Source organism: Neoarthrinium moseri, assembly GCF_022829205.1.
Source record: "Neoarthrinium moseri strain CBS 164.80 chromosome Unknown scaffold5_Wmoseri_CBS_16480, whole genome shotgun sequence".
NCBI classification, from domain to species: domain Eukaryota; kingdom Fungi; phylum Ascomycota; class Sordariomycetes; order Amphisphaeriales; family Apiosporaceae; genus Neoarthrinium; species Neoarthrinium moseri.
The window spans coordinates 576702-589971 of NW_026055119.1; the positions used below are offsets into that span (position 1 = coordinate 576702).

General features: G+C 49.6%; 5 protein-coding genes across 5 annotated transcripts; 2 read left to right on the top strand and 3 right to left on the bottom strand.

Annotated features, from left to right (window-relative positions):
• Positions 1 to 2232: 2232 nt before the first annotated feature.
• On the bottom strand, positions 2233 to 4326 carry JN550_002355 (uncharacterized protein; the record flags this gene model as incomplete). Its single annotated transcript, XM_049313641.1, has 1 exon — positions 2233 to 4326. One exon carries the CDS (start codon positions 4324 to 4326, stop codon positions 2233 to 2235), a length of 2094 nt encoding a protein of 697 aa, XP_049175646.1.
• Positions 4327 to 5197: 871 nt separating this feature from the next.
• Positions 5198 to 5815, bottom strand: JN550_002356 (uncharacterized protein; the record flags this gene model as incomplete). Its single annotated transcript, XM_049313642.1, has 1 exon — positions 5198 to 5815. One exon carries the CDS (start codon positions 5813 to 5815, stop codon positions 5198 to 5200), a length of 618 nt encoding a protein of 205 aa, XP_049175647.1.
• A 902-nt stretch (positions 5816 to 6717) lies between these two features.
• Positions 6718 to 8797, top strand: JN550_002357 (uncharacterized protein; the record flags this gene model as incomplete). Its single annotated transcript, XM_049313643.1, has 3 exons — positions 6718 to 7452; positions 8016 to 8686; positions 8740 to 8797. 3 exons carry the CDS (start codon positions 6718 to 6720, stop codon positions 8795 to 8797), a joined length of 1464 nt encoding a protein of 487 aa, XP_049175648.1.
• A 1478-nt stretch (positions 8798 to 10275) lies between these two features.
• Positions 10276 to 12004, bottom strand: JN550_002358 (uncharacterized protein; the record flags this gene model as incomplete). The annotated part of the gene is made up of 4 exons (XM_049313644.1): positions 10276 to 10350; positions 10405 to 10829; positions 10898 to 11626; positions 11791 to 12004. 4 exons carry the CDS (start codon positions 12002 to 12004, stop codon positions 10276 to 10278), a joined length of 1443 nt encoding a protein of 480 aa, XP_049175649.1.
• A 224-nt stretch (positions 12005 to 12228) lies between these two features.
• JN550_002359 (uncharacterized protein) lies at positions 12229 to 13129 on the top strand (the record flags this gene model as incomplete). The annotated part of the gene is made up of 2 exons (XM_049313646.1): positions 12229 to 12429; positions 12491 to 13129. The coding sequence occupies 2 exons, from the start codon at positions 12229 to 12231 to the stop codon at positions 13127 to 13129; spliced, it is 840 nt and encodes a 279-aa protein (XP_049175650.1).
• Positions 13130 to 13270: the final 141 nt, after the last annotated feature.

The window sequence follows — 13270 nt, forward strand, 5'->3', positions numbered from 1 at the left end:
GGCGTTGCAGATCCGCGAAGCCTAAGGCGGTTTCATTTGGTCAGTCGGCTGCTCGCCAGACGGCCGCAGTAGCGCCAGATCCACGCGACAAGGCACCACGGCTCCGTCATGCTGTTACGAGCGAGCTGCTGCAGACACTGGAGATCTGGCTGTCACATACACATCAAAATTCAATGCATATACATTGATCCAAATCGGTGATAGCAAGATCCCACAAATCACAGTAACGATGCCTCTTGATGAGCCTCCACGCTAAACCTACCTGAAGTCGAACAGGTATCAGATCTCTGCGCCTTGATTAGTGGCGAAAGCCATGTAAAATTGGGCTTTCGTGTATTCGATACACGCAATACCCAACGGCGGTTTGCCGCAGCCAGTCTACTCAAACTTTGGTATCTTTGGGCGAGGTCCTGTTGGAGTCCGTCGTGCAACGCCAACCCAATGGTTGCATTTTTATGGTGGATAGTTGCATAGTCAAGCTGACTATAGACTGACTCGTACGAGATTTATAAGGGCTACTACGTACTACATGCAGAATTATCTAGTCCCTAACCCAGTTAATCCAAGGACGAGCTTTTAGTATCCTTTTGATACGTGGATCATGGGGTCATAAAGTGATGTGTAGATAGCTGCTCCAGACAATTCTGCGGGGGAGCAGAATTGGCCTTAAGTGGCTTATCTCTATTCTTATCTTATGAGAAGCTATCTTGATGCGCCTAGGGGCGCACGCATCACCTTTATTGAAAGAGCATCGAGCCCCCGTTGCAGGTGCTGACGTCTAGAGCTTTTACGAAGTTGGAGTGCATCAAGCTCGCCCTGCTCACTACCCTCGCATAAGGTAGACTGCCTTGCATGTAAGGCAACGCCGCCGACGTGCGCCTTGCATTGCAAGGCGTGGCCGAGTGCCGCCTGGACAAGTTCGTATAATACAAAAGCGACTTAACCCCAGACAAAATTGTTGATCTTCAAATCATATTTTGCGGACCTCAAAGAAATTATTTTTGCATTGCTACTTTCGCTATTGTCAATATCCTAACGATGAACGTTGGTCAATCACGCCAGCAAGACTATGATTGCTCAGAGGATCTCCTTGGTGAGGATATATGCAACCCCGCAGCGGTGAATAGAAAGCGTGCACAACCGTGCGATTCCAGTTGAATCACATCGCTGTCGCTATCTCCGCCTCCACCGCTGCTTGTGAATGCGAAGGTGGAGATAGCGATGGTGATGTGATTTGACTGGCGTCACGGTTGCGCACGACATAAGTATGACACCCCTTCCTCGCCGAGAGGATGTGTCCCTAATGCATCTGCAGACTTCCCATCCTTATCATTCTGGTCTGGGCTTAATGAAATTGATTGTTTTCACGTCGACCAGGGCGGTCTAAATGCTGACGCTGGCGCGAATGCATTTCAACCATGGAGTGTGTTCACAACTACGAACCCGGTAACTGAACCAAGGCAGGGCGACTTCCTGTATCATCCGGTGAACGATGTCGGTACCCTTGAGGTGCAAATCAGGTATGTGTCGACACGCCAACGGCATATCTAAGAAGCCTAAACCTAATGAGTCCTTGCTCTGCGGCCACCAGCAACATCAACACAACCAAAGCGGAAGGAACACGTCAAAGCGAATGCTCCAAATGTGATGCTGCCTTCCGATCACAGAGCGATTTGGAGCGCCACGTATCCAGTGTCCATCACAAACTCGTCCGCTTTTTCTGCCCTGAGCCTGGATGCAAGCGCGCTTCGGAGGGATTCACAAGAAAGGACCACCTTGTGGCACATCGCCGGAGAAAGCATCAAAACTCGGATGAATATGTGGCGTCGAGAAAGGCAGAAAGCTCTGGAACCAGAACATGTGGCACTCCACCAGGGGAATCTTTAGTAGAGTATTCCAAAGATGCATTGATTGGAATGATATTGGAAGAACGGCGTATGAGACACAAGGTTGAAGAAGAATTGAGTCAGCTCAAGGCGCACTACCAGCAGCGGAAGGATATGTTGATCAAGATATTGAGGGAAGCGGGACCAACTATCAGCGTGGATGAGGATGAGGGATAGCCTGAGTCGCTTTCCACCGCAAAACTCATTGAGCCCTTCAACCAAGAGTTGCAGGTATCAAACGACGAAAGCCTTGTATGCTATAATTGAACGCATTTTTTAGGTTCAAACTTGACTAGGATCTTCGTTTCTATATTAAAGCCCAAGAATCAAGGGCTAGCACTCTGTTTCATATTATTCTAAACGATCGGTAGTCTCTGTATAATTCTAGAAGCTGGCCCTGCATCAGGCAGGAGACGTAGGCTCCACAAATGATACTGAAATGATCGTCTAGACGCCCAAACTTTCCACCACGCATAATGAGGGGCATACTGGCTCCGAACATAACTGTCACCAAGTCAGAAGGCTCTGTCTGAAGCGTCACACCATATGCCACTCCGATGAACCCCAGGGAAGTTAAGAAGAACGTCGATTTTGGAGATGCGATACAATGCTGCGCATATCGTTGAAAGGTGGGTTCTGGCTCTGTTGAATGCTTTTCTCGTCCTATCCGCCGAACCTTGGGCTTGGTTCCAGATATGTATCCGCCCAGACTGAAAATACCAACTTTTGATCCTTTGAGCTTATACCTTTCCGTATAATTCCAGTCGGTGGAGTCTTGCTTTCGAAACATTTTCGAGATCGCATTGTGGCTTCGAGCAGATCTTGAGACGATATCTGTCGTGAGATGCTGCATCTCAAGCGCGAGAAAATTGAGCCGCTCCTGCTCGTTCGCGAACTGTTCCAGGTCTATTGTGCTGGAGTCTGGTGGCTCTAGTTGGAAGCCTCCACCTACTTCAATGGTAGGGTTCTTGCCCTTGAAGAACTCGATCCTCATGATGATCTTGTCGAAATTCAATCCCCTGCAGATCATATACTGGTCTTCAAATTTGACCCACAGATCTCCGTCAAAAGTTGCGCATGGCTTGTTACCAGAAAACTCCATGCAAAGATCCAAAGCACTTACCCAGGTAGTGTCTGGCTCGTGGAAATTGAGAGACCACCTGGGCAACTCTTTTGGTTTCGCCCAGTTGCCACGCAGGTACACATCAAGTGAGCGTTCCGTCTCGATTATATGCCTTGTGACTTTCGTGTTCAGCTCCTGCATGTTTATCGAGTAGTCAACCATTATCGGGTTCCTCGCCATGGCCAACAGCCCGTAGATCTTGTCCAGAGGTTCAGTTGCTTTACGGTTTGTCGATCTCTGGATCAATTCGCTGAGCAATAGGCCCTTGCGATGTTCTTGCACGTTCCATGCGTACCTTAAGTCGTCCAGTGCCGCAATAGACTGGTTAGCAAAATGAGGTAATCGTGCACTTCGCGCAAGTAGGGTGAGATCATTCCATGCGAACAGATGAGGACCAATAAGCACCCGTATATCTCGAGCGAGAACAGCTTCCTGTACAGTCCAAAGCCTGTACCACCATTGAGATTGCTGCGGAAATGTGTCGTGAAGCCAAGTTCCCGCACCGAGCTCGGACGGCGTACGTATCAACTCGTGGTTATGCTTCTGACACTGCTCGATCTCGCAGTCCTGCCTGGCGTTCGTACTGCTCCGACAGGGACCAAGATAGATATAGACATGCTTGGCAAAAGAATATATCTGATCCATGAGCTCGATCTGGCTGCCCCTCTCTTGGTTGACAGATTGGTTGATGCAAATGGCATCAATCCATACATGTCTTCGCTCTCCCAATGCACGTATGCGGCGTAGTACGTGATATGCGTTTTCACTGACGATGAAACCGTAGACTCCGTTGACCGTGATGACTTTGGGGGTCTGCAGGTCTCCCCAAGCATACGACACAGCAACATATCTCGACTTGCTGTTGAGCGTCCTTGTCAACAGAGTACATTTAATAGGGTCGTCGAAGTTGCCGGGGTGGATTGACAAAAGTCTGATGCAACGCCCAGCAAGAGGCGTCCAGTATCCATCAATGTCTTTGCCATAGAACCAGCTGTTGTGAAGCCGTATTTTATTGACAATTGTTCCTTGGTCAGCGGGGACGTTCCCGGATTGCGTGGTTAGATGTTGGGTCTCAGCATTAAACAGCGCTCGGAGAGATGGGTTCGCGTAAATGTCTCCCTTAATCCTCAAGGTGCGATTTTGCAGCCACCCACAGAATAGTACGGCAATGGGTCCCAGAGCCAGCACGGATACCAGGAAAGACTGCCATATGACAGAGAAATAAACCAGCGCGAGGTTCGAGTGCGTATCGGAACTCTTACTGCTCCAATTAACACTTGAGCGCGGGAGAGCCTCTGACCGGGCGCCTAGCGCCATCTCTGGCCCAATGGTAGGTCTGTGGGCAATGCATGAGGCCTTGGTGACGAGCGCCTCCAATCGGCGTGGTAAGTTGGCAGCAAATTTCTTTTCCGGCGGTCGGCACGCAGGTTGGAACTTGGAAAAGTGCGGAATCTCCTTGCTTACTGCTTACTAAATTCTCAGCCTCAGTACTGTTAGCTATGGACTGGCTGATGCAGGTGGTTGCTGTGGTGGGGTACGAGAGGTGAGGGGTGGTCCACCCCCATGTATACCATAAATAGCAAACGCCACAGCATTGGAGGCGGCTCTCCTTTTCTTTCCTCTCCAGCTTTAGGTCGTCGCAAAACCATATTGGCGTAGCATAAAACCCTACCGCGAGAGATGGTGAACATCAGAGCTATCTCTCAATTGCATCCTCGGTACAGTGGTACCAACGATTCGGAGCAGGATGTCAAGCAAACCAGCGCAGGCTCCACCCCACTGCAGGGCCCTCTGTTTTCGGGTGTCAGCTTTCGCCGAGGGGGCGGTTGGCGATATACTATATATCGACAATTGGGTTTTCACACTGAACCATTCTAGAGCTTCCATCCGGTCAAAGCTTGTGGTCATAACAAGTTACAATTCTCTCGAGTGATCAAGTACACTGGTTAATAATGACGCCTATACCAAGATTCCTTACTAGCCTTAACTCTTTCTAAGAACTCTTCTAGCCAAGTCTCACTATATACTACTCAATTATATGCTATTCCCCTGCATAAACAGTCCATCTAACCAAGTCCCACCAAATTCCCTTTTCCGCTACATATGTATATGCAATTATAAGGTAAGTTTGGCAGCCCGATCCACGAAAGGGAAAGCAAAACGGCTAATTTCGAAACTCTCGTCCCTATTATTCGCTGAGATGACTATAGGCACTCATGTTCAGTCTGCCTAGGGGGCGCCTAGTTTCTTGCTCGCCAAATCTTGCAGCTGGGGCTCCCTGAGGCTTAGCTCTTTGGACCAAGGCAAAATGGCGTCCAGTACGTTGCAGATCTTTTCCGATATCCTCACCACGCTGGCCGTATTGTTGTGAGAAGTACTGGCTTTGACCCGTTTTCACCAGCCCGTCTTGTTCAAGGCGACCCAGAGCCCCGCCCACAAAGTTTTGGCAGTTGGTTCCATGGCTGACGCGGGGGATGTTTCTATCGTCGCTGGCGTAGCTTCTGATTGATGCCTCTACCCTGGCCGCTTCGCCTGAGGAGAGCCTTCCAACTACAGAGCTTCCATACAAGGATGGGGACTGAAAGACTTGTGGTTTCTCATCATAATAAAAACGGTCTTGGTCTTTTTGAACATCGCTCCGGACATGGTAAATAGTCCCATCATTTGCTCCCTTGGCGCGCATATATGCGGCCCAGTGCCCGTTCTCGGGACTGTACAAGTTGACGGATAGCTCGCGGTCTCTTGTGCTGCCACCGGCAGATTTCGTGCTGTCGCCGCTGCCCGATCGCGATGGGGCTGACGGCATGATGAACGTAATAGTATAATTGAACACACGCGAAAGGTATTAGCCTTGCTGGAGCAGGGAAGAATTGATGGCAGTTGCGGGAATTAATAGGGAAATATAATACAAAAGCTCTACAGTTCGAAGCGACTGGTGTTATATAGGTAGAAAACTCATATACTACAGATATTCTTGGAATCTTTCTGTTGGAAATCTCTTTCTGGTCGCCTCAAAAAAAGCCTGAAGGGCCTGGTTGCTGGCCGTAGCCGCTGGGTACGCGCTCAACTTTATAAGCGTTGACCTTCCCTGAAACGCCATGCGCCCCATCCGTTTTCGCTATCACTTACGATTCGTCCGGTATTGGAATTTATTTTGATGATCTGGGCCATGATGACAGGCCATAGCTGCGAGGTTACGCGCCTACGGAAGAAAGGCGACAGACCCCACCCGAGCGCTTACCAAGTCAGCCAGCGCTGCCCGTCTTTCCCACATGCGCCGGTTTCGAAGACGCGACTCGACCACCCTCTGATTGGAGATCAGGCGCGAAGCGCTCTGTCTTTTAGCTAGGACGGCGCAGTTCACTATTCTCCCTATCTCATGTTGACGTATGCAAGCGCCAGCTGAGTTCATTTGCTAATGACTGCGCGCGGATTGGACTGACATCCCAGCAGCACTAGGGTAGTGCACCATGTAAAGAACGCACAGTCATGGAGCAATTTAGCACTGTCCCTTCTTTCAAGACCGGCGCTAGCCGGATTTGTAGATAGACAAGCTGATTTCCCAGGGAAATCAGTTAGTGGGATGCCTACTCCTTAATGCATCTTCTGCGCCCCTCGAGTTTGTTGTCAACTCCAGACTCTTTTAATCGTTCCTCGTTTGCGTCGCCTGCCCTTCATTAACTGCAGAAGACGTGCCGGATATCAAGAATGGTGCATCAACAACCAGCAACAGAGAATCCTAGCGGCCAAGATGAACAGGGCGGAAAACCTGTTTTGATAACCTCGAAGTTGCTTGGTCCTCCTCCTTACGTGCTAGACCCAGAAACGCTGGCCGACTCATTCAATCCATTCCCATGGATGAGCGGCAATTCATTTCGGCAAGTTGACGAGAATACGTTGGTCAAATACGGCGCTGGCGTTACTCTGGTCGAAGCAGAAGCCATGGACTTTGTCTCTCGCCAGACCAGCGTCAAATGTCCCCAAGTCCTCGGTGCCTATAAGCTCGGTGGCACTGCGCATATTCTCATGTCTTTCGAACGTGGAAAGTCATTGGAGGAATTCTGGCAAGACGCCGCGGAGAACGAGAAAGAGGCAGTGATTGGGCAGCTGCAGCACTACCTCAACGAAATGCGAGGCATCAAAGGCGACTATGTGGGTGGCTTCAATCGCAACTCTTGCGTGGCTGGCGAGTTTGAGTGGGACTTCGACAAGACGGATCACAAATATGGACCGTACGCAGATGAAGATGGATTTAATCATGGAATCGCAGAAGCTCTGTCACGAGCGAGCCCAAAACCCGATGTGGAGGATCCCGATTCCCCGGAGTATAATAGGATGTATACCACCCAGCAAATGGTGCACTCCCTTCGTGGCCACGACATAGTGTTCACACATGGTGACCTTCACACTGGGAATATAATCGTACAGGATGATTTAACTGTGGTAATTTTGGACTGGAATACGGCAGGTTTCTACCCCGCCTACTGGGAGTGGTATAAGGCTACCTGGCACGGCACGTTTACGCCGAGTTTCATACGACAGGTCGAGCGATATATCCCACCTTATTGGATAGAGGCCAATATTTTGAGCCAGATATATAATCTGATAGTTGGATGAGCATACATGACATGACCGGTGTCGGAACCACCCAGGCAGTAGCGCTAGTGAAGGCATTATAATTCAAAACGAGGCTGCTAGCTCCGATATCAATAGAGAGGGAAATGCAAATGCCGAACGGAAACCGGGCTTCATGTTGTGCTACCAAATCCAAACTTTCAGACAGGTTTATTCGTACACTGGCTATTAATAAGTGTCATCCATTACGGCTGGCATACGCTTTTTTAAAACCCGAGAGAGCCATTACGCGACTTCGTGGCTAGTGAACAGGTGGGGATGGTTCACGACCCGCAAACACACAGAAGCATGTTTCCTGCAGCCTGCTTAACCTCCAAGAGATCTCGCAGTCGCAACCAGCCCCTACTTGAGACACCATACAAAAATTACAGGACGAGAAGGAAAAGGCAATGTCCGCTCCAGCCGAAGACAAGCATGCCATCTCTGTCGTGCTCTGGGGCGGCGACAACCCAAACGACCCGTTGGCAGATCCAGCCGGCCACGTGGCGCTCGCCGTGCACGCTGACGTCTCGCAGCCCGCCATCTGCCATCTTCACCACGCAAGGTGCCCGAACCAGGTGCGATTCATATACGAGACGCGGCCGTCGCAGACCTTCGCCGCGGACCCGGCGCCGCGCGGCCGCTGCGAGCTGCGCGGGGGCTTAAGCGCCGGCGATGCCCGCGCCGCCAACGACGTCCTAGCCCGCTTCGGCGCCGACGAGACCCAGCTGCCGTTTTACGGCGAGGGCAACTGCCACAACTGGACAGTAGCCGCAATCGGGGCGCTAGAGGACGCCGGTCTCGCCCAACGGGGCGACGCCGCGGTCTGGGCTGCCCTCATCGGCAAGGGACCAAGGGCCATGCAGCGCAGCTGGGTCGACGGGAATCGGAGGCGGTGGGTGGATTGCGACGAGTTTGGCCAGGCTCGGTCTGGACCAGTGGATGCGAGATGGAGTGAAGGGAGCGAGGAGAAAGCAGTAGCTTCGGCAGTGACAAACGCTGATACCGGCAATCTCAAGGATCGTGTGGCTAAATTACAAAAGTTGCTGGGCGGTGAACATAGGTAAGCTGGAGTATGGGGTCGCGTTCGAATGTCCTTATTGCCGCACTGTGCAGGTCGCTCAGAATCGCGCAGAATGGAAGTCAGTTGCTCATAAACGATATGTGTCCATAATCATGTAAACTGATTATATGTATCAGGCGACATATCTTTGAGGACCTACAACCCTATGTTTGCACCTTCGAAAATTGTATTTCCACGACTTTTGATGCCCGCCATAAATGAATCCACCATGAAAAGTCAAGTCATATGTTTCGATGGCAATGAAGCCTGTGCAAGGGTACAGATACAATCTATCCCACTCAGGAGATCATGGAACAGCATCTTCAATCCTCACACAGGGTGTCGGCAACTCTTAACGAACTTCTATTACTCCTGGATTCGTGCAAATGTTATACCTCGCCACCTGAATCTACACGATGTCCTTTTTGCAATTGGCGGGGAGACTTATTCACGACGGCAAAGACGGCCAAATGGTACTTCCGACATGTCGCCAACCACCTTCACTCAGTCTCACTTGAGGCTTTACCACTCTATGTTGAAGGTCTAAAGATAGCAGGAAGTAACGAAAATAAATTGGCGGGGAGTAGTCCTGCTGATAGTGCCGAAGAAAATGACACTTATTCTACCTTTAGGAGTGGGTCTCGAACAGATCAAATGCCCACGGAGGAATTGGCTTTGGATCTAGAAGACGAGACAGTGGAGACAGATCGGCTGGAAAGGTCACTACATCCGAAAATACCGTCTCAGCCAGAATTGTCAACTAAAGAAGAATCATCCCAGGCCCAGGGAGAATCCGGACATAATGATGTTTGATACCTTACCAAGTAAACACAAGCCCTTGCTGATATTTTCCAGGGCAGAGATATTCATGAGATTGACAACTCGACTTTGAACCCTCGCCCAGTGGGTTCATCAAAATATCCACCCGGCGCACTCTGGCAATGTGTTAGTCTCTGGACCGTATCTTCTTGAGTATGGATCAGACTTACCAACTTTATTTAGTGTATTGCCTAGGGGCTTATATGTCGGTCCGATTACATGCCAGGTCCATAGAGTGTGGCAGACAGCAATGTGTATTCTGTCATGCAACATACCCTAAAGTAAGGCGCTAGATGGGAGACCCATGAAGGGTCCAATAGATTAGCAGCTGCCTCAAAGTTGACTGCTGCTATAGCCAAGACAAGCTAGAGTGTGTCAACTATGGAGCTCAGGCTCCGGCCTGGGCTCCCTTAGATTTCATGCTTTCTACACATCCTTTTCACCATCAATACATCGCAACAGCTTTAAAGGTGAACTGGCGTTATACGGCAATATTATAATAATGAACGCTTCCAAAGAAAAAAGTGAATAAGTAGGCTGGTTGAGATGGCAAGATTTTCTAAGGCGAGTTGGATCTTATTTTCCGTAGGGAGAGGGTGCGACTGAGGGAACCGGTCAGAATTCTGAATGGCATTTCAGATACCGTACTTATAGTCATCGCATGATTGAATCTTGACTAAACTTGTATTGATCTACACTGTTTCGTAATTTACGTTGCGCCAACCCCTCCCGGCTCCAGTGTTTTAGTATCTCTTGCCCACTAGAACAATTTAGCACTCTGTGTCTGAAGCCGAACTCTGTTCAGTGTCGTCAGTGGTACTCTCATTAGAGGAGTCGTGATCAGACTATATCCTCAATTAGTTTCGATCCCGCTTTCACAACGCGGACCTGGTGCTTACCTCGATTTGAAAAGGAAGCTCTGTGGAAAATGATACAGAATATCCCGGGCTATCTTTCAGCCTCTCACTTCGTCTACGCTTGGTAGGTGTGGAGACATTGTTGAAGAAGCGTGACCTCTTTTTGCTGCTTTGTCGTGGTTGAATTCTTGGTTCGCTTGCGGGCGTCACGGGTTCGGCGGTTGCAACAGGGGGTTTTGTGAGAAGAGCTTCATTCTCTAATGGGGGATACTCCCAGCCGACTCGGTAGTGGTTCCCAGCCAAAACGTGAATGAACCATAGCCCCAAATTCACTGTTAGACTCTTATAGTCTTCTGGGTTCCCACCGTTGTTGTTATCCCACGGGATAGACACATATTCCAAGAGCCCGTCCTTAATCAATTGCTGCCTTATGATTTGGTCACTGCTGGAACCTTCCGGGGAGAGGTCTGCCAATATTAGCATAAATAACGTGGGGATTTTCATTTGTCCCTAACCACCTAGGGGTACATCTTACTGTTGTTTGGCGCTCGAGGCCTTATACGAAATATGAAGGCTTCGCCAGTCGAGAGGATACAGCCATACCGACACCCAAAGTTGACACAGTAGGTGTAAACTTGTCGGATGGGCATCGCGTTGTTCTTTTTGGACATTCCTCTTCTCCATGTACCATCTTTATGCAACATCTTTTGGTTTATAGCATTTCTGCTATCCCATTTGGTATACGTCTTGTAATCCTTGGGAAGCATTTCTCCAGTAGTTGCCTCGTGCGATGGCCACGAAGACATGGCACCTCCGTCTGCACCTTTCAACCTTCGCGATACAGCGTTGCTGTTTGACTTTTTCCCCTTGGTTCCATTTCCCTTCTTAATATCCTTCTTCATTGGCCGTGGTATCCACATGCACGGGTGAAAGGTGTCCCTAACGGCATCCAAGGCTGGTGTGACGATCCCATGGTTCCATTTTGTCATGATATGTACAGTGGCAGGTTCACAGTCGACGACGCAATCAACATCAGGCACACAAAAGGGGTAATCCGGAAGGGGGGTGTCCTTTTCGCGAGCCTTCTCTATAAGTTGCCCCTCATAGACTGCTTGTAGTGTCTGAAAGCTGAACTCGGTCCACTCGATGAGTTGCTTGGGAACAAAATAGCTGTTCCGGCTTGTATTCTTTTTATCGGCTGGCTCTCGGTTGTCGATGTCCGGATTCTTAGCGGTCAGATACTCCAATATAGACTTTTGTATTGCTATGACGATGACGATTATTGGTTTCTATATTGTACGGTTAAATAGGACGCGGGGCACGATGCGACAAAGACGTTGAGGGCGTTTGTCAATTCCCTATTGCTGTCACTACACAATTTAAGTAGCTGGATTTCAGCACAGATAACACCCTCGAAAGACTACGTACGTAAGGCAGCCTCTTGATGCCCAGAACCAATACTGGGGGCCAGCAACACTTGGGGGCCGGCCCGGCCCCGTCGCGACCAACCGCAGTAGATGGCATCGTCCCGAATGGGGGCCCACTGCTGGAAACAGCAAATCGTATCATACGTTTCTGGTTTCGTGGACAACGAAGGCGGGTAAGGATGCACAATGGACAGCTGCCCCGCAGCGGCATGCATGCGTGGTTGGTCAAACGCCCCTTATCACAGCCCGTGACGAATGTGCGTGCATATGCGCCAGATCACGAACGCAAGACATGCATGCGCAAGCCGAAAAAGGAAAGCCGAGAATAGAATGGGGGGCCCATTAGAAGTCCAGCGGCAATCCCTCTTCACTGCTCTTTTTACCACTTTTCCTCCCCGATGGTGGGATAACAGCCGCACCTTTCTGATGACATTTCATAATGCCTAAGCAAGGACAGAGCCCCAAACATGTTAAACCATCAATCAACTTGTGCCCAGGCCCAAAGATACATGCCTTCAAACACCAAAGTTCACCAATTGAATGGCTGGAGAGAATTGACACTGGTCGTGAAGACCACTCGGGGGCCGAAGGTGTGGTGTTCAAAGTAAAGATCAAATCACAACTATACGCCTTGAAAGTGGTGAGCAGACTTCCCTGGATATGGCACTTGCTTTGGGTTATAAATTCACACGCAATCATAGTTCGACTTTTTTGACCCTTCGAAAGATCGCTACTTTTGGGGTCCGTTGCTCAGCGAATCCTTCCCTTTAGAAAAGATTGTCTACTATACGGATCCATTTTACGCAGAATGCCGCGCTTATGGGCGGATACACGAGGCCCAGCGTAAAAGAAAAATCGGCTCAACGATTGTCGTACCATGCCATGGATATTTATTCCTGGGTGACCGAGATAGGCGACAGCTTAAGAAAAAGGGCATTATCTTTAATAGCAAAATAATCGACAAAGATTTGCGCAAGGCAATTGGACAAGATACCCCCCTGCGCGCCATCGTCAAAGAGCTAGCACCTGAAGAATCAGGCATTGGCAAAGCAGGCCTGACAAAGGTGCTAATGGATATACGAAGTTTGAATAGTATCAAGATCTATAATCGAGACATAAGGGCCGAGAACTTCAGGGGACGGCGGCTGGTTGACTTTGGCAGAGCCTGGACCGAGCCACATTGCATATTAAATGCGCTGGATGACGCTGAGGCTAGGGATACTAAACTGGAGGACTTGGTCATGTTTGATGAAATGATTGAAGACGAGGGAGTTGGGACAAAGCTGAGGGCTATGCCAAATATGTTGTACTGCGAAAAGTTACGGTCATTCGCGAGTTAGCGACATGCCGGCTATGATGTTGCTGCGACTTGTCATGTACATACTGAATACATATGCAAATCTAGTACTGAAGTGTGGTCCGGGATTGACTGCGCTGAACGATTTGCCGAAGTGTTCTCTCCATGGCGCGCAATTGCTCGT